Source organism: Leucoraja erinacea, chromosome 3 (genome assembly GCF_028641065.1).
Source record: "Leucoraja erinacea ecotype New England chromosome 3, Leri_hhj_1, whole genome shotgun sequence".
Classification (NCBI taxonomy): Eukaryota; Metazoa; Chordata; class Chondrichthyes; order Rajiformes; family Rajidae; genus Leucoraja; species Leucoraja erinaceus.
Window position 1 is genome coordinate 16,266,592 of NC_073379.1, and position 20,382 is coordinate 16,286,973.

The 20,382-nt window shown below is 45.6% G+C and overlaps 1 protein-coding gene across 1 annotated transcript in view; it reads right to left on the reverse strand.

The window, feature by feature from the left end:
- The window catches only part of LOC129693764 (glycine receptor subunit alpha-3-like), a 131,654-nt gene that overhangs the window by 23,172 nt on the left and 88,100 nt on the right, over positions 1–20,382 (reverse strand). Inside the window, exons 7-8 of the mRNA XM_055630537.1 lie at positions 15,710–15,924; positions 5,799–5,939 (exon numbers count right to left, since the gene is read on the reverse strand). Of these exons, the coding sequence (XP_055486512.1) occupies positions 5,799–5,939; positions 15,710–15,924 (356 nt within the window). The remainder of the gene's footprint in view (positions 1–5,798; positions 5,940–15,709; positions 15,925–20,382) is intronic.

Sequence of the window (20,382 nt, forward strand, 5' to 3'; positions counted from 1 at the left end):
CCAACACATCTTTCCTCCGTTATTGTAGTAGCCATTTAGCTTAAATCAGTATGTTATAATTAGAACCAGTTACTTTAACATTTTTATTTGCCTGCTATTATGTGGATGGGATTGATACAAAGTCTGAGGCGTGTTTTTGGCTAGAGGATTCTGGCGCGGACATCCAGATGTTTTTTAGTTCAGTTTGGCGAAGACTATGCGAGGATATAATTTTTGACCATGCACGAGCATGATTGAAACGTACTTATATAAGAAGAAACCTTCGTGAATTAACTTACTGCTTTGTACTTCAATAAATAAACTATTCATCAAGAGACTCATTTTTGGAAGATTCATCTCGACGGCATTGAATGGCTCGTGGAGGGCTCGTGGGTGCGTATAGATTACCTTCTGACCAGCACATTAGTGACTATTGAGGGCTAAACCCTTGAGACGTTGTAAAAACTGTCACTATAGTTAGGGCACCCACATTTTCTCACAATACTCCAAGTACAACCTGAGCATCGCCTTATAGAACCTCAGCATTACATCCCTGTGTTTGTATTCGAGCAAATGCTTGCATTGTATTTGCCTTCTTTACTACCGATTTGGCTTACAAATGAATTTTTTGGGAATACTGTACCAGCACCCACAAGTCCCTATTTTCAGTCCTTTGAAGGAATGTTGAAATGAATCCCTACTACTCAGGTAGATATAAAGTCCCTCTGCCTGACTCTGACGAGGAGTAGGGGGGGTTATTCCAGGACACCTGGCTGGCTATTCCTCACCAAATCCAAAATAGATCTCCTGTCAGACACAAAAGCTGGAGTAACTCAGCGGGTCAGGCAGCATCTCTGGAGAAAAAGAATAGGCGATGTTATGGGTGGAAACCCTTTCTCACAATCCAGAGAAGGGTTACGACCCAAAATGTCACCTATTCCTTTTCTCCAGTGTGGAAGAATCTTCATGTTTGGCAAATTAAGAGTTAAAACTTGGTAAAACTCGTTTGTGATTTCTCCATTGTGCTTGCTTGTAAATTCCTGAGTATACTTATCAGCAACTGCAGATAACCGTCCCCTGAATATTAAAATACCAACAAACTAAAGGAAGTAGCAGGTTAAAGGTTAACACGCTGGTCTTGTTTTTCTTACTTTTGTACTCTATTGCAAACCCAAGCATGACTTTAGTCACGTAGTCTTGTATGTTCTTCGGTATATCAGATATTGCTGAATTGCTTGTGGCAGAGATAGACACAAAATGCTGGAGTAACTCAGCGGGACAGGCAGCATCTCTGGAGAGAAGGAATGGGTGACGTTTCGGTTCGAGACCCTTCTTCAGACCCGTCTCGACCCGAAACGTCACCGATATCACGTTAATAAAATCTCGTAACCCTGGTCTAGTTTCGTCAGTGTTTCTTTAAGTAAGTCCCCTGACATCCAGAGATGCTGCCTGACCTGCTGAGTTTCTCCACTATTTTATGTCTATCTTCGGTATAAACCAGCATCTGCCGTTGCTTCCTACACATAGATCTTCCAGTTATTGTAAGATCGTTGTAAATGGGCTTTCCGAATGCAAATTGAGATCTGTATGTCCAACGTTACTGCAGTGTTAAGAATTCAAAACTACTTTACTAGCTGACAAATACTTTGGATGGTACATGTCTTGAATGGCACTATAGAAATACAAGTTTTCATTGCATCTCTTGCAGACTCTATCCCCTGCTTGTCTACCAGAAACATAATCCTTTGTTCCAAAGAGCAGAGTAAAGGGCCTGTCCCACTTGGGCGTCATTTATGCGTCACGATGCAAGACTCTCGTGTCGTGACGCGCGCATGCCGTGCATTACGCGTGCATGGCGTGCATGACGCGCGCATGGTGCATGGTGACGGAGGCAGTGACACGCGGTCACTTGCGGCACCCCAGGATTTTGGGATTCACAAAATCTTCGCACGACACCTGCGTGACGCGCAAGTGACGCCCAAGTGGGACAGGCCCTTTTGCTTCAACTTTTGATGCCTTTGTTTCAAAAACTAAAAATCACATCTAAACTTTCAGCATACATTGAACGTGGAAATATTAAACATTGCCTCCACTGTTGTCAGTCACCCACTCTCCATTCCCATCGATGTTAGGTCTTAATTATCCTTGCAGTTCAATTCTGTGCTGAAGTAGGCCATTTAGGACTGAGATGAGGTAAAACGTTTTCACCCAGAGAGTTGGGAATCTGTGGAATTCTCTGCCACAGAAGGCAGTGGAGGCCAATTCACTGGATGTTTTCCAGAGAGAGTTAGTTAGAACTCTTAGGGCTAAAGGAATCAAGGGATATGGGGAAAAGGCAGGAACGGGGTACTGATTTTGGATGGTCAGCCATGATCATATTGAATGGCGGTGCTGGCTCGAAGGGCCGAATGGCCTACTCCTGCACCCTTTTCTGCAAATAGATTGTTCACGCCTAGTTCGGTGGGAGGCATTAGGTGCAAGTGTCGGAGCTTGGTATTTTAGGGGGAGTTAGGTCGCGGGGGGGGGGACTGTGATTACTAAAAACCTATAACTAAGTAGGTATTTCAACAAGAGAGGTACCTTGGAACTGGGACCCCATTTTATTTTGGCCACAAATGAACAGCAAACAGACTACAAAGGGTGGCAGTCAGTGCCTCTACTTGTACAGACAGGGGATTGAATGAAAGGATGCCGCTTTAGCTATGACTTCTTAACCACACGACAAACGGGACAGCTGCTTGTTAATTTTTACCCTGATATTTGAACTGTAGATCTGAGCCAAGGTCCCGTACATTGGTTCGCTGTCTCTCAAGCCATTGCTACGTCGCACCAAGTCTATGTTTTCATTACCATCAAGCAACCCCTCAACATTCTTTCAGTCAGAACGGGACGAGCGAATGAGAGAAACAGAAAGTAATTTATTAAGGTTAACGAACATGTCTCGCCTCCGGGGATTCAACCGACCAACTACAATCGTGAAACAAAAACATCGCTACGAGTAGGTATGTTACAAAACCTACCTGAATCGTCATTGGGAATCTGCCCACAGCCAGGTCCGCGATTTTGGCGCTGTTTGGAGGGGGCGGGTTTAAAACGCGATTTTTACTAGGCTGTACTAATCGCAGATGTTCAGCCTAGTAAATCATTAACGAAAAATCGCTGCAAGACCCGGTCGCAAAAGGTATTATTAGTTTTATAGGCCTCGATAATATAGTTATAATAATTTTAAAATTACTGTCTCATTCCGCAACCTCTCGCAGCCCCAGGGTTTTATAAAGCAAACAATTAAAGGTATGTACCTTATTTTTACATTAAATGGGGCATATATATAACCCTGTATATCAAGTTATCTATAGCGAGTAGTTCATTTTGGGCTTTTTATATCCCGCAGTATTTTTCTCGGCATTTGAGGGCACTAATCCAGCGCGATGTCAACATTCTAAACCAGCGCGTTCACAGAAACCCACTAGAAAGCCGATTTAAATGGGCATTTATTTACAGCAATTGAACACTAAATTCCTTCCATTTGGCCTATAAATTAATGTAAATTAGATATAAAAATCATGTTATATTGTGAATTATTTGTGAATAATCTTTGGACACTTAGGCTATTTAAAAATGTTAATCTTTCCTTAAGAAATGGACTTTTGACTATCCAAGATCACAGCTTTTTTGTAATGTCCATTGAAAATCAATAGGGAACAAGATGCTAATTTCCGAGTATGAAAATGGCCATAACTTTTTTAATACTTGAGATATGAAATGTGAATTTGGTGTCAAATTAAACTTATTGTTATGCTTTATCTGATGGGATAAATTGCAGACTTGATTTTTAAAATCTCAAAATTTTGTAACATTGCTACTACGAGCTTGCACACGAGAGATCGCAACAGAAGTCGTACATTTACGGGCCTTAAATATGAGACTTTTCACCAATGTTTGCCATCTCCTAGGTTGCTTCTGCATTTGCCACAGTGTAACATGCATTGGAACTGGACACTGGAAGGGATATTGCCCACACTAACCTTTCTGTCCTGGGCCTCCTCCATTGTCAGAGTGAAGTCACATGCAAATTGAAGGGACAGCACCTCATATTTTGCTTGGGCAGCTTACAACCACGCGTTAGGAGTGTTGATATTGTCTAACTTCAAGTAATTCCTGCATTCTTTCCAATCTCTATCCCCCCCTCCCCATCTCTCCGTCCCTTCCCCCAGTAGTCGTCCTACTGCTTGTAGCCTTGTATCCCTTTGTTAGCACATCTTCCCCAGCCAACAATGGGCCATTATGGACTCCACCCTTCCTTAGGTCATCTGATAAGTTCTGACCCTTCCCTATCTTTCAGTCTGATGAAGGGTTCCGACCCGAAACGTCAACCTATTCCTTTTCTCCAGAGATGCTACCTGATCCGCTGAGTTAATCCAGCATTTTGTGACTAACTTTGGAAAAGGGTCTCTCGGGAATAGATCGCAATTGAAAATTGCAACAGAAAAGGCAGAGCTAAAATTTTCTGGGGCTGAGAACTAACAAGTTGCAATGCGTTCACAAGTTCACGTTATAGGAGTAGAATTAGGCTATTTGGCCGATCGAGTCCACTCCGCCATTCAATCATGGCTGATCTCTGCCTCCTAATCACATTTTCCTGCCTTCTCCCCATAACCCTTGACACCTGTTCTAATCAAGAATTTGTCTATCTCAGCCTTAAAAATATCCACTGTCGGCCTCCACAGCCCTCTGTGGCAATGAGTTCAACAGATTAACTACCCTCTGACTAAAGAAGTTCCTCCTCACCTCCTTTCTATGAGCGCCCTTTAATCCTGGGGTATGACCTCTGGTCCTCGACTCTCTCGCCAGTGGAAACACCCTTTCCCCATCCACTCTATCCAAGCCTTTCATTCTTCTGTAAGTTTCAATGAGGTCCCCATTCAACCTTCCAACCTCCAGCGAGTAGAGGCCCAGTGCCGTCAAACGCTCACCATAAGTTAACCCTCATTCCTGGAATCATTTGTGTAAAGGGCCTGTCCCACTTGCGTGTTCATGGCACGCAAATTACGTGACCTCGTGGTCGCCTTGAGGAGCACGGGCATCGTATGGCCGCGTGGGGCCGGTCCCACTGAGAAGCGCGGAGGGGTATGGAGTTGTGCGCGACATCGCGCGGGACTCCGAAATTTTTGTAGCAAACAAAATCTTTGTGCCCGACCGGCAGTCGCGGAACTGACAGCCACAGTGGGACAGGCCCAAGGCCCTGGCACGATGCAACGTCTCACCTCCAACAGCAGCAGAAGCAGGGAAATGATCGCCGAGCTCGGCCTGGGGCTCACGGCCGTTGCGGTCGGGATCCGCCCCCACTTCTACTCCCAGAGCGGGGCCAAGAAAATTGAAGGTAGACACAAAGCTGTAGTAACTCAGCGGAACCGGCAGCATCTCTGGAGAGAAGCAATGGGTGACGTTTCGGGTCAAGACCCTTCTTTCAGACTGAAGAAGGGTCTCGACATGAAACATCACCCACTGCTTCTCTCCAGAGATGCTGTCGGTCCCGCTGAGTTACTACAGCTTTGTGTCCATCCTCATATGACATCATGTGCTCCAGACGGCTGTACGGTCGAATGAAGTCGCGCGCGACCTTCGCGGGACCGTCGCGGCTCAACGCGACCATGAGGTCGCGTAATTAGTGTGCCAAGTGGGACAGGAGCTTAAATCTCCTCGAGTTGTTTGAGAGTCTATGGCACTAGCGCTGGGAAAATTACTGTGTTGCGTGAGAGTATTTAAAGGGTTGTGGATTCTTGTGCAGACTCGAGTGAAAAAAAAGGACAGTCTCTAACCTTCCGCTTCCGCCTCTGAAGCCGCAGAAGCTCTTTGTGTTGTCTTGACACAAAATTAACGGCAGCGTATTCCAGCAGGGCAGAAAACACAAACAGCAGGCAAACAGCCATCCAGATATCAATCGCCTTCACATAGGACACCTGCAGGGAGGGGGAAGGAGAAGTTAGCACCTGGCATGCATGTGAGCACGCTGAGTATTTCCACCGAGTTACACGCTGTGAATAAAAACGGTTTTGTTTTAGAAAAACAGTGTGGAAATACACAGAGTCTGCGCTGATCAACGATCCCCATACACTAGTTCTATCCTACACACTAGGGACAATTTCCAGAAGCCAATTAACCAACACACCTGCATGTCCCCTCGTCCAAATCATTAATATACAACGTGAAGAGCACCGGCTCCAGCACCGACCCCTGCAGAACTCTAGCCAAACAGGATTGTATTGCCACTCTTTGCCTTCTGCCATCCAGCCAACCTGCTATCCATGCTAGTAGCTGCCCTTTGATACCATGGGCTCCCATCTTCCCTATCAGCTGCACATGTGGCATCTTATCCAGTGGCGTAGGGTGGGTTTTGAGCGCCCGGGGCAGTTTAAACTATTGCGCCTCCTCATTAGCGGCTAGCCATGGCCCATGAGCTGTTATAAATCCAAGTGTTTTATTTATTTTCTCAACCTAACAAAAAGATGGCGGCGCTGCCTTAGCAGCTGCGGCTCGCCTGCAGTCTGTCTGTTTTTTTTTTCTTTTTATGTGTCGTTCTTTTGTCCTGTTTAGTTGATTTTTGGTTTATTATGTTGTGTATGTGTGGGGGGGAGCACATTTTTGGTCTCTTCCTTCGGGGGATGCGACTTAAAAGAAGTCTCGGAGCCTCGGAGCTGGGGCAGCAACAGCGGCGGCTGGGACAGCGGCAAAGGCAGCGGCGACCAGAACTCGGAGCTGGGCAGCGGGAGCGGCGGCTTTGACAGCGGCAGCAGCGGCCTGGCCTCGGAGCTGGGACAGCGGCAGCGGCCGACCGGCATCGGTGCTGGGACGGCGGCGGCAGCGGCTGGGACGGCGGCAACGGCAGCCTGGCCTCGGGACGGGGACAGCGACAGCGGCAGCGGCCACACGGCATCAGAGCTGGAGCAGCGGCAGCGGTGACCTGGCCTCGGAGCAGGGACAGTGGCAACCAGAACTCGGAGCTGGGGCACGTTCCGGCGGCAGCGGCCACTCGACCCGACCGCGGGCCCAGTGGATGACAGCGGCGGCTGGGACAGCGGCAGCGGCCTCGGCGCAGAGATCGCTGGTTGGTTAAAATTGTTGGATAAACTTTTAGGGGCGCAAAAAAATTGTTGGATAAAAAAAAATTATAAAATGGCAAAAAATGTTACATTTTATTACAATAATTCAGGGGAAGGCTGCCAAAGAAGTTTTTGCCATTTTATAATTTTTTTTTTATCCAACATTTTTTTGCGCCCCTAAAAATTTACCGCCCGAGGCAACCACCCCTCTGGCCCCCCCACGCTATGCCACTGATCTTATCAAAGGCTTTCTGAAAATCGAGGTAAACAACACCCACTGACTCTCCTTTGTCCTGCTATTTACTTCCTTAAAGAATTCCAGGATATTCATCCGGCACGATCTCCCCTTCACAAAACCATGCTGACTCTGGCCTATTTTACATAAACTTCCAAGTACTCCATAACCTCATCCTTTATAATGGTCTTAAAATCTTCCCAATCATGGGTCTAGGTGATATATCGACCTTCAGACCTTTCAGTTTCCTAAGCACCTTCTCCCTCCTCACCTGTATCAACTTATTACTTGCTAAGCTTTTGTCCCATTCTTCCTCTCTTCCAGCTTTCTTCCCCCCTCCCCACCCCATACAAACAGTCTGAAGAAGGGTCTTGACCCGAAACATCACCTATCCATGTTCTCCAGAGATGCTGCCTGACCCACTGAGTTACTCCAGTACTCTGTGTCTTCTGTAGCTTTCCTCAATGCTTTCTTCAAATTGGCATTGGATTACCCTGTGGGTGGCACAGTGGTGCAGCGGTAGAGTTGCTGCTGTACAGAGCCAGAGACCCGGGTTCGAACCTGACTACGGTTGCTGTCTGTAAGGAGTTTGTTCTTTTTCCCTGTGACAGCGTGGGTTTTCTCCGGGTGCTCCGATTTCCTCCCACACTCCAAAGGCGTGCAGGTTTGTAGGGTATTTGGTTGCTGTAAAATTGTCCCTAGTGTGTAGGATGGAACAAGTGTACCCTGTGATCGCTGGTTGGCGCGGACTCCATCAGCAGAAGGGGCTATTTCCATACTGTATCTCTAAACTAAACTAAACTAAACTAAACTAAACTAAACTAAACTAAACTAAACTAAACTAAACTAAACTAAACTAAAATAAACTAAATTAAACTAAATTAAATTAAACTAAAGTAAACTAAACTATTTGATTACTTTCCACACTATCTGAAGCACTTTAAGTGCTCGATGTACATACCCTTTGTCTTTTTGGAGCTCGACTAATGATTCCATCTTCACTATTTCAACATTAGTGTTAAGAAAGTAATACTCCATGTAAAATAATAGACAAAGAATTATGCGTGGGATATTGTCAGGATTTCTAATGAACATGGAATAGCACAACTGATTTCTTGACCCTGTGACACTAGACACGCAAAAAATCCATTATCTCTGAAACTATCTAATGTCACGTTCAAAAATAAACTATTCATGCAATTATAATTATTGAAAGGAACAAATACAAGGCTACAGGAGAGAAAAAAAATCAAAGACAAACTCTCCTTCAAAAAGCCAGTCCAGGCACAATTGCCAAGAGACCCCAGTCTGTGTTGTAAGATTATATAGATTTATATAACAGGATCAGACCCAATTGTCAATGTAGTAATCCCCAAGGGTTATTATATATTGAAATCAGGATCATAAGGTCATAAGTAATAGGAGCAGAATTAGGCCATTTGCCCATCAAGTCTCTTCCACCATTCAATCATTGCTGATCCATCTCTCCCTCTGAAACCCCATTCATCTGCCTTCTCCCCATCAACCCTGACACCCATACTAATCAAGAAGCTATCTATCTCTACCTTAAAAATATCCATCGACTTGGGTTCCACAGCCTTCTGAGAGAATTGTGAGAGAGCATTAGTAACAAGTTATTAAAATAATTGTTTTACTCTATGTAATTGCCAAAATATAGAACATAGAACGGAACATGCCCTTTCACCCACAACGGTCTGTGCCGAACATGATGTCAACTTAAACTGATCTCTTATGCCTGCATGTGTTCCATGATCTTCCAGCCCCTGCATGTACTGGGTGCTTTTCTAAAAGCATCTTAAATGCCACCACCATCACCCCTGGCACCAGTTGCGTTCCAGGCAACTAGCTCTTTGTAAGGAACTAGAATAGTGAGATTAAACGAGTACTTACCAGTACGAAGTTTGATCTGTATTTTATGAGGAGTTACGATGAGGGATTACGTGAAGAACCCACCCAGCGCGCAGGCCCGGCATACTTCCAAGCAGCGGTGTGGAATCACAGATAGACACAAATTGAAGTAAAGATAGTAAAGATTAATGAGACATCAGTCCGAGTTTGATCTATACAATGAGGGTGGGAGCGGAGGGCACGTAATCCCTCATCGTAACTCCTCATAAAATACAGATCAAACTTCGTACTGGTAAGTATTCGTTTAATCTCACTATTTTACTTCGGAGTCACGTGAGTGACTACGTGAAGACTTCAAAGGTCTGTGATTTCAAACCGTGTAACAGTTTTATCACTCACTGCCGAAAGATCATCGAGGGAGGAAGTGGTAGCTAAAGACCAACGAGTTTGTTAGTTTTAAAAAACAAATGTTTATTAAGAACAACAAAAAATAGCTCCCCTGGGCTTTAAATTATAAATTTGCGGTTTCTAAAATCTCTCCGCAAAGACGTCCTTCTGCATCAGCGGTTTGCGGTAGAATTTTTGGAATGTCGATTCCCTGGACCATCCCGCTGCACTGAGGATGTGGTCTAGGGGAACCTGCATCCTATCCGCCGCTGACGTGGACGCTGCCCTGGTTGAATGGGATTTAAAAACATCTGTGTTAATCCCTGCCATATTAAGGACCTGTTTCAACCATCTGGATATTGTCTGGCTGGTAACCCGTCCAAAAGGCTTTTTATGGCTGACCCATAAGGCTTTCTCTCCCCCTCTAAGAGTTTGGGTTGTGTCTATATAATTGTAAAGGTGGGTCACCACACACAGCCTAGGTTCTGGAGGGTATGCCCGGAAGATCAACGGGGAGTTGGATGTACCTGGTCTGCTCTGTTTGACCAACCCCGGCATGGTAAACGTAATGGTATCTGGGGTGGTCACCATGTGGTCCAGATTTAACTGATGCAGCGACTGAACCCTCTGAGCTGATACAAGCGCCATGAGCATTAGGGTCTTATAAGTGGATTGTTCCAGGCTCAGGGATCCCACCGGAGGCCAACCTCGAAGGTGTGACAATACTACACTAACATCCCACATATGGGTGTATCTAGGTGTAGGGGGTTTTGTGTTATAGATCCCTTTAAGGAGTTTGATAACCAGAGGGTGGGATCCAACACTATGCTGTCCTATGGGCATAAGGTATGCGGACAGGGCGCTCCGAGCTGCATTGATGGCACTGTAGCTCATCTTAGGTCATGGTGCAGGTGGGCCAGGAACTCCAGCACATCCGAGATCGAAGCCGTCTTGTAGGATGTCCCTGCTTCCAGACAGTACTGTTCCCACTTCCTGATGTAGGTTAGGTACTGTTTCTTGGTGGAAACTCGCAGGGATGCCGACATGGTGGTGATTGTTCTCTCTGATAACCCCAATCCCCGGTAAGGTCTGTTCAGAATCTGGAAACCAGGAGGTTCAATTTTTGGTGGCATGGATGACTAATGCCACCAGTTACCGGGTGAGTCAATAATTGGGGGTGGTTGTGAAGGATCATAGGTGTCTCTACCACCATGTCGTGGAACATTGGGAACCATGGTTGGGTAGGCCAGTCGGGCACGACCAGAATGCCGGAGGCTGAGTCTGCCTGAATTTTCTGGAGTACCCGACTGATGAGGCAGAAGGGAGGGAAAGCATAGAAAAAGAAATCTCCCCAATCCAGCGTGAAGGCATCTACCGCTGCTGCCTCTGGGTCTGGTTCCCAAGCCACATACATGGGTAGTTGGTGATTTAGTCTAGACGCAAACAAATCTATATCTGGCGTACCATATTGCTTGACAATTCTAGCAAATAATTTTGGGTCCAACATCCATTCGATGTTGTCATTGAATTTTCGTGACCTGGTGTCCGCCACTAAATTTAGCTTGCCTGGTAAATAGGCAGCTGATAGCCAAATATGTCTCTCGACACACCATTGCCAGATTATAGTAGTTAGTTTGTCGCATGATACTGATTTTATGCCACCCATGTGCTGGATATAAGATACCGCCGTAGTGTTGTCAATCATAATCCTAACATGCACATGCCGCATATCAGATGTATATGCTTTTAGCCCATAAAAGGCGGTGAGCATTTCCAAGAAGTTAATGCCCAGTGATTGTAGTAGCGATGCCTCTGAGTTAGTCCATCTGCCACCTGTGCTGTCTATGGAGTTAGTAGCTCCCCAGCCTAAAGCACTGGCATCCGTTGTAATGGTTATGTTAGGATTGGTTACAGCGATAGGACTGTGACTGTGCCAAATATTATCGACCCACCACTGAAGTTCTGATTTGGCTTCAGTGGGTAACTCCAGTTTGCGGTCATAATGCCCCCTATTAAGACGTAATGCATGAGTCCTTGCTCTTTGCAAATTTTGATAATGCAAGGGCCCATGTTGGGCAGCCGGGAATGCTGCTACTATAGAGCCAATAACTCTGGCTACGTGCCGTATCCTTGGTTGCGGTGTAGCAATTAAATGGTTACAAGCTTCGATGAGTGAAACTTTTTTGTCTCTGGGCAGAGTGACAGTCATATGGATAGTGTCAATAGTGAAGCCTAGGTAATCCATGTTAGTAGTAGGCTCCAATATTGATTTATCTGGGTGTAGGATGAATCCCAAAGTTTCAAGGAGTTGTTTAGTGGCTAAAACTCCTGAGACAGCTAGTTCCCTTGTTCTCCCTAATATGAGAACATCGTCCAGATAGGCCACGACTAAATGTTTTTGTTCTCTCAATTTTTTCATGGCCACTTTGAGAATTTTTGTAAATAATCTGGGAGCTGTCGTTAAACCATTGGGCAAGGCTCTGTACTGCCATAGCTGGCCCATCCAGATAAATTTCAGATATTTGTAATAATCCGTATGAATGGGTACTAAATAGTAAGCATCCTTGATATCTATGCTTGCCATGTAGTATCCCTTGGAGATCAGTTGTCTGGCAGTGACAAATGTCTCCATTTTGAAATGTTGATACTCAACAGACTGATTAAGTGACGTCAGATCAATAATAATGCGACATCCACCATCTTTTTTGGATTTGAGAAAAATATTTGATACAAATTCTTGCGGCTCGTGTGTGGTCATTTCTATGATGCCTTTAGACACGAGCCGATCTAGTTCAGCTTGTCCTTCTACCTTCTCAACTGCTGAGGGAAGGAATACCCTTTGGGGCATGTGCTGAACTGGTGGTTCTATGCCTGGTTTGAATTCAATTTTGTATCCACTGATACTGTTGAGTATAAACTTATTGTTAGTAAGGGAGCACCAAACATGCTTGAAGAACCTCAAACGTCCTCCTGTTAATACAACACCCTTTGTCTGTGCATGTTGGCAGGAACCAGACCCACCTACCTCCATGTTTATTTGTGGGGGCGTTTCCGGTAGGTTTGGCCCAAGGTTGTCCGTGTTGGTGCTGCGGTGGGGCGGCGCATCTTCCCACGGCTCCGCCCTGGGCCCCGCTCTAAAAAAGAGCTCTGGGGGTAGTGGGAGGCGGTCACCAGGCTTTCACCAGCTCGGTACCTGCTGGTGGATGCTGAGGCGTGCTGCCAACTGGGTGTCTTCACCCTGCTCGGTCCTGGCGCTGCCCTCATGAGGCCTACAGGTTTGGCCGCCTCTTCCAACTCTTTCAGTTTTTTGGCCAGGTCTGCACCAAATAGCAGCGCCTCTCGTTCCGGCGCTGGAGCTTTGCAGAGGCCTGCGTATTTTGGATTGAGGGCAGGCCTGATGTTATCCCGCCGTAGGCTGTTGAGCTCGTACGTGGTGTTGCACATCAACGCCAGCGCATCCTGCTGGGGTATGGAAAGCTCTTCGTTCCCGACGGACCGAGCAAAGGCGGTGATGGCTGCAGAGTGGAGCTTCAGGACCCGCTGCATTTTTACTTCGTGAGTCCTGATCTGCTGCCCCAGCTGGTTCCATATCTGCCCGTTGACTGTTTTCACCCGCAGCGCCTCGCAATTCTCTGGCGCTGTATAGGTTTCAAGGCCTGCTGTACGACCTTCTCCAGCAGCGGCTTGTTGGAAAGCCTATTGATGCTGGCCGCCATTCTAGGTGGTAGTACCATCCCGGTCGTTGGGGGCGCAGCGTACCGACCCACTGCACCCAGTAGCTCTTCTTCCAGCACGCCCGGCATACTGATGTTGTCGTCCGCCTGCCCTTGGGATAGGCCAGCCCAGTCCTGGCCTCCCTTACTGCCCTCGAACATAGAGGGTACAGAAGGGTGTGGTGATGGTAAGGAGGAGGCCAAAGCCCGTCCTCCTGGGAGATGCCTAGCCTGCATCTCCTCATCAATCATTTGTTCCAACAGCTGCCTCATGCAGCTGATGCGGGCGTCCCCCCGTTTCGGCGGTGGAGAGCGTTCCCGTTCCTCCGACGAATCGGAGGACACCGGCCGGTCCGTTTTATGGGTTGCCTTCCTCCCTGTGCGGGGCGTCGATATCGGCAGCACAGGGGGCGGCTCGGCGTCGGGTGAGCGGGAGCGTTGAAATGGCTCCTCCGCTACTGGTGGCTGCCGCCCAGCTATGGACCCCTCCTCGGGTGGAGTAGGGCAGGCAGTCCTTCTGGCTGGTCGCTTTCGGGTGGCCATTATTCTCCACCGTTGAGCGACTCTGTAACACAAAAAAGGCACTTACCTGAGGTCTTGACTTTATGCTGCCGCTGGAGAGCCTGGCTCCAGCTGCTGCCGCTGTTGCACTGCTGACGTAATGCCGCGCCTGCGCGCTGGGTGGGTTCTTCACGTAGTCACTCACGTGACTCCGAAGTAAAATGATAAATTTTGCTCCACAATTTAACGTATGAAAAGCATTTGAAGGCCTGTATTCACAGAAGCTTAGAAGGATGAGGGGGTGTCGTTATTGAAATCTACCAAACAATGAAAGGGCTAGATAGAGTGGATGTGGAGAGGATGTTTCCAGTAGTGGGAGAGACTGGGACCAAAGGGCACAGCCTCAGAATAAAAGGACGTACCTTTTTAGGATGGAGATGAGAAGGAATGTCTTTAGCCAGGGGGTGGTGAATCTGTGGAATTCATTGCCACAGACGGCTGTGGAGGCCAACTCATTGGGTATTTTTAAAGCGGAGATTGGCAGGATTAGTAATGGTTTATGGGGAGAGGGCAGGAGAATTAAGTTGAGAGGGAAAAATAGATCAGCCATGATCGAATGGCACAGCAGACATGATGGGCCGAAAGGCCTAATTCTGCTCCTGTCTTATGGTCCAATGGTCTAATTCTCCAGGATAGAGATTTCCAGACTTTCATCCCCTTCTGCAAGAATAAAGCCCCCTGCACCCCTGTTTTAAATCACCACCCCCTTATCTTCCAATTACCACCCTGGATGTTTTTCTCTGGAGCAATTGAGGCTGAGGGGAAGTATGTAAAATTGGACTGATAAGTATATAAAAGTACGAGAGGCATTGAGAGCATAGACAGGCAGAAATGTCTCCCAGGGTGGATATGTAACAGACTGGAGGGCATAGCTGTAAGGTAACAGAGGGGCATAACTTATCCTTCAATTAATTGTACAATGTCAAAATCTCTCTTCAAATGTAGCAAAAAGAACTTGGTGCTTATCGAGGAAAAGAATTGTTGAAAAACAGCTCACTTGTAGAAAGAATAATTCAGCAATGCTAGATAGATAGACTTTTGTGTGTAAGTAAATATGTTAGTCTGTGTCCAAGATGGCTGTCGGAAGGGAGAGTGTGCGCTGGCGCGGTTTGGCTGCCGCTGCCGCTGCTCTCTCTACACATTGTGTTTTTGATTTTTTGTCTTTGGATCGAATTCTGTTTTTAATTTGTGTATTTGTGATGTCTTTATTATTTATTTTATTCCGATTATGTTTTATTATTCTTGTTAATCTCTGTAAGGTGTCCTTGAGACTTTTGAAAGGCGCCCACAAATAAAATGTATTATTATTATGATAGATAGATAGATAGATAGATAGATAGATAGATAGATAGATAGATAGATAGATAGATAGATAGATAGATAGATAGATAGATGCAGTAGGCCATTTGGCCCTTCGAGCCAGCGCCGCCATTTAATGTGATCATGGCTGATCATCCACAGTCAGTAACCCGTTCCTGCCTTCTCCCCATATCCCTTGATTCCACCAGCCCTAAGAGCTCTATCTAATGCTCTTTTGAATAGATAGATAGATAGATAGATAGATAGATAGATAGATAGATAGATAGATAGATAGATAGATAGATAGATAGATAGATAGATAGATAGATAGATAGATAGATAGATAGATAGATAGATAGTAGCAAGCTGGATATTGTTTAAGAAGGAACTGCAGATGCTGGAAAATCGAAGGTACACAAAAAAGCTGGAGAAACTCAGCGGGTGCAGCGGCATCTATGGAGCGAAGGAAATAGGCAATGTTTCGGCTTTTTTGTGTACCTTAGCTAGATATTGTTAGTTGCTTTGTATTCTTTAATTAATCCTATTAAGATAATACAGCCTCCTACCTTAGGGAGTGAAGCTCGGGATCCAGAGCTCTGTGTGGTCATGGTCAACACTGTTGTTATACCCAAAGCCACTCTTGCAGGGGCCGCGTCCATATTGATCCAAAACGACACCCAAGAGAGAATCACAATCAGAAGACTGGGAATGTACATCTGAATCAGATAATAACCCATTTGTCTCTCGAGGTGGAATCGCACTTCAATACACGTGAATTTTCCTGCAAGAGTTAAAAGAGGGACACAATAAAAAAGATGGTGTGTAATAGATCTTGTGCACGTGGTCTTTCAAATGTTTGAAGTAAGTTGGCAGGTTATAGCAGAGAGTGAAAGTCAAGTTTTTTAATTGTCTTTTGCCCCAAAATAGACCAATGAAATTCTTACTTACAGCAGCATAACAGACATAGTCATAGAGTGATACAGCGTGGAAACAGGCCCTTCGGCCCTACTTGCCCACACTGGCCAACGTGTCTCAGCTACACTAGTCCCATCTGTCAATGTCCCTCCAAACCTGTCTTATCCATGAACCTGTCTCACTGTGCCTTAAACGTTGCTATAGTTTGCTTCAAATACCTGCCTCAACTAACCTGCCTCAACTACCTCTTCAACTAACCTGCCTCAACTACCTCCTCTAGCAGCTCGTTCCATACGCCCGCAACCCTTGGTGTGAAAAAGTAACCCCTCAGATTCCTATAAAATCTTTTCCTCTTCATTCCACCCATATTTTAAAGATATGCAGGTTTGTAGGTTAATTGGCTTGGTTAACCAAATCCCACCTGCCTGCGTTTGGCCAGTATTCCTCCAAGCCTGTCCTATCCAAGTACGTGTCTAACTGTTTCTATATGTACACATAGCACTCAGTAGACACCATAGTAAACAACAAAAGGAAGTTCAATATATAAATGCAAACAAACAATATGAAGCAAAGATAAAAACAAAGCCCCAAAGCCCCGGGTGCAATCAAGGCATTTTGTAATTCGGAGTTTATTTGGAGGTTGTAGTGTTTAATAACTTGATAATTTCTGGGAAGAAACTGCTCCTGAACCTGGACGTTACAGTTTTCAGACTCCTGTACCTTCTTCCCAGCGGCAGGAGTGAATTGGGAGCGTACGGAGGGTGCTGTGGGTCTCCGATGATGCTGGCTGCCTTTTTGATGCAGCACCTCCTGCAGATCCCTTCGATGGTGGTACAAGGGCTATTTTCTTTTGAACCGGTATCCGTGCAACTGTACCAAGATGTAATTAGATGTATCAGAGTTATTGTGTATTATTAGTGTATCAAATGTGTAGGAAGGAACTGCAGATGCAGGTTCAAACCGAAGATAGACACAAATAGCTGGAGTAACACAGCGGGTCAGGCAGCAGCCCTGGAGAAAAGGAACAGGTAACGTTTCGGGTTTTGAACCTTCTCCTGACTGAGGGTCAGGGGAAAGGGAAACGAGAATTCAAGACGAAGTAGAGAGATATAGAACAAATGAATGAAATATATGCAAAAGGTAACGATGATAAAGGAAACAGGCCATTGTTAACTGTGTGCTATGTGAGAACGAGTGCAGGCAATGAGACAACAAGGCGACTTTGAAGCTGGTACGACTTGGGTGAGGGAGGGATGGAGAGAGAGGGAGGACTGAAGGATAACTTGAAGGTGGAGAAATCAATATTCATACCACTGGGTTGTAAACTGCCCGTGAAATATGAGATCATGTTCCTCCAATTTGCGTTTGGCCTCACTCTGACAATGGAGGAAGCCCAGGACAGAAAGGTCAGTGTGGGAATGGGAAGGGGAATAAAAGTGTTTGGCAACCGGGAGATCAGGTAGGTCTAGGCGGACTGGGCGAAGGTGACCAGCGAAATGATTACCCAGTCTACGTTTACAGTTCAAGTTAAGGCAAGACGAGATTGTTGTCATATAAGTACAATGAAGTACAAGTACAATGGGAACCTCGCTTGCATCAACATCAAAGGATTATAGAGAACACACAATAACGTATATTATACATACAAAAAAATGCAAGCTGCAGCTAGGACTTTGAAAATAGTGTCAAAATCAGGCGACATCGGTCTCGGTGAGCTATTTCTATATACTTTGTACTTAATCTAGGATTGTGCTTATGTTACTAAACTACATGCAAAATAAAATAATTTCACTGTACCTTGGAAGAAGTGAAAATAAAGAACCAATGAACATCGAAAAGACAATGAGAATAAACAAGACATTAGTTAACAAATTTCCAAACCCAAAAACGCTATCATAGTACACTGATGAAATACTTTAAATTTTTTATCGGGCAAATGCTGGGAGGATTATGTAAGGATTATGCTGGTTTACACCGTAGATAGATACAAATTAACTCAGAGGGTCAGGTAGCATCTCTGGAGAGAAGGAACAGGTGACGTTTCGGGTTGAGACCCTTCTTCAGATTGAGCATCGGGGAAAGGGAAACTAGAGGTATGAAAAAGTACAGAACATATCAAAGCCAGCACCAACGGTAAAGAGCCCATAATGGTCCATTGTTGGCTGTGGAGGAGGTGATTACGAGGGGATAGGAACAGTAAAACTAGCAGGATGACTAGTGTGGGGGAGGGATGGAGAGAGAGGGAATGCAAGCGTTAGTCCGCCTTGTCCTAGCTAATCTCCCTGTTGCCAAACATTTTTAACACCCCCTTCCCATTCCCACACTGACCTTTCTGTCCTTGGCCTCCTCCACTGTCAGAGTTAAGGGCACACACAAATTGGAGAAACAGCACCTCATATTTCACTTGGGCAGTTTACAACCCAGCAATATAATTAATGTCTCTAATTTCGAGTAACGGGTTGCGCAGTGGCGCAGCGGTAGAGTTGCTGTCTTACAGAGCTTGCAACGCATGAGACGGTTTTGATCCTGACTACAGCTGCTGTCTTTACAGAGTTTGTACCTTCTCCCCATGATAACGTGTGTCTTCTCTGAGATCTTCGGTTTCCTCCCTCACTCCAAAGATGTGAAGGTTTGTAGTTAATTGGCTTGGTATAATTGCAAATTTTCCCTAGTATGTGTAGGATAGTGTTCATGTGCGGGTAACGCTGGCCGGTGCGGGCACGGTGGGCCGAAGGGCCTGTTTCCACCCTGCATCTCTAAACTAAACTAAACTAACCCTTGTGTAAGAAGGAACTGCAGATGCTGGTTTAAACCAAAGACAGACTCAAAAAACTGGAGTAACTCAGCAGGACAGGCAGCATCTCTGGAGAGAAAGGAATGGGTAACGTTTCGAGTCGAGTCCCTTCTTCAGACCCAAAGAAGCAGGGTCTCAACCTGAAACGTCACCCATTCCTTCTCTCCAGAGATGCTGCCTGTCCCGCTGAGTTACTCCAGCACTCTGTGTCCTTGTATGTAAAGCAGCATTTGCAGTTTCTTGTTCCTACGCACCACTGCCAATAACAACATGAGCCAGGTTCACGGGAGAAAAAAGTAAGGAGAAAAAAAATCAACGATCAGAAAATTATTATTTTTTACTTGTTGCTATCGAATCTGTCCAAAGAAAGCTCTACAATAAGCAGACGGAGACTGGCTGAAAAATAGATAACTCATTGTCTGTGTTTTCTGGATGGAGACCATGTATATTTTAATGAGCTATTTAAACATCCCACAATGGATACTGCAATGCCATGGAGACTTGGTATACTGGTGGTTAAAATGAAATGTGAAATGCTGGATTTATTGGTAACAGTCTCATGCATTATTCAGAAAGTCCCAGTGCATAAGGTTATTGCTGGTGCTTGCTGCCTGTAATGGTATACACTTGAAATTATTCTGCATACATTTATGGCCACCAAGGATTTAACGGAATGCATGTTTACTGATTTAAAATGCGTGTATCTGTAAACTTGATTTGAGCAGAGCATGGCTGCAGTAAGATGCCTTGCTTGATCTTTTAATGTGCAGAACAAGGCCTTTTAAACTACAAATAGCAGTCTTCTCCAGCTCCCTGTTCAGTAAATAAACATGTTCCAAATGCTCGAGGGAACTGCACTCAGGAGGCACAGTGGCGCAGCGGTAGAGCTGCTGCCCTACAGCTCCAGAGACCCAGGTTCGATCCTGACTAAGGGTGCTGAGGATAGAGGGATTGGTACAGGCAGATGGGATCAGTCGATCTTGGCATCATGTTGTTCAAGAAGGAACTGCAGATGCTGGAAGATCGAAGGTACACAAAAATGCTGGAGAAACTCAGCGGGTGCAACAGCATCTATGGAGCGAAGGAAATAGGCGACGTTTCAGGCCGAAACCCTTCTTCAGACTGACAGATCTTGGCATCATATTTGACACAAATATTATGGGGCTGTTCTGTACTGTTCCTGTGCTGTACTGTTGTATAGACACAATATCTCTGGAGAAAAGGAATTGGTGACGTTTCGTGTCGAGACCCTTATCGATCCGAAACGTCACCTATTCCTTCTCCCCAGAGATGCTGCCTGACCCGCTGAGTTACTCCAGCTTTCCGTCCCTATCTTTGGTTTAAACCCGCATTTGCAGTTCCTTCCTATGCTGTACTGTTGTATCTTTTATGTTGTTCTATGAAAGACAAGCTTTTTGAGAGGAACGCCAAACAGCCTCAGATGAAGGAATTCCTCACAAGTGCCTGCAAGTCTGGAGGCAAATGGCAACATGGGACTGAATGTCAAGCCATGTCAAACTCTATATTGCA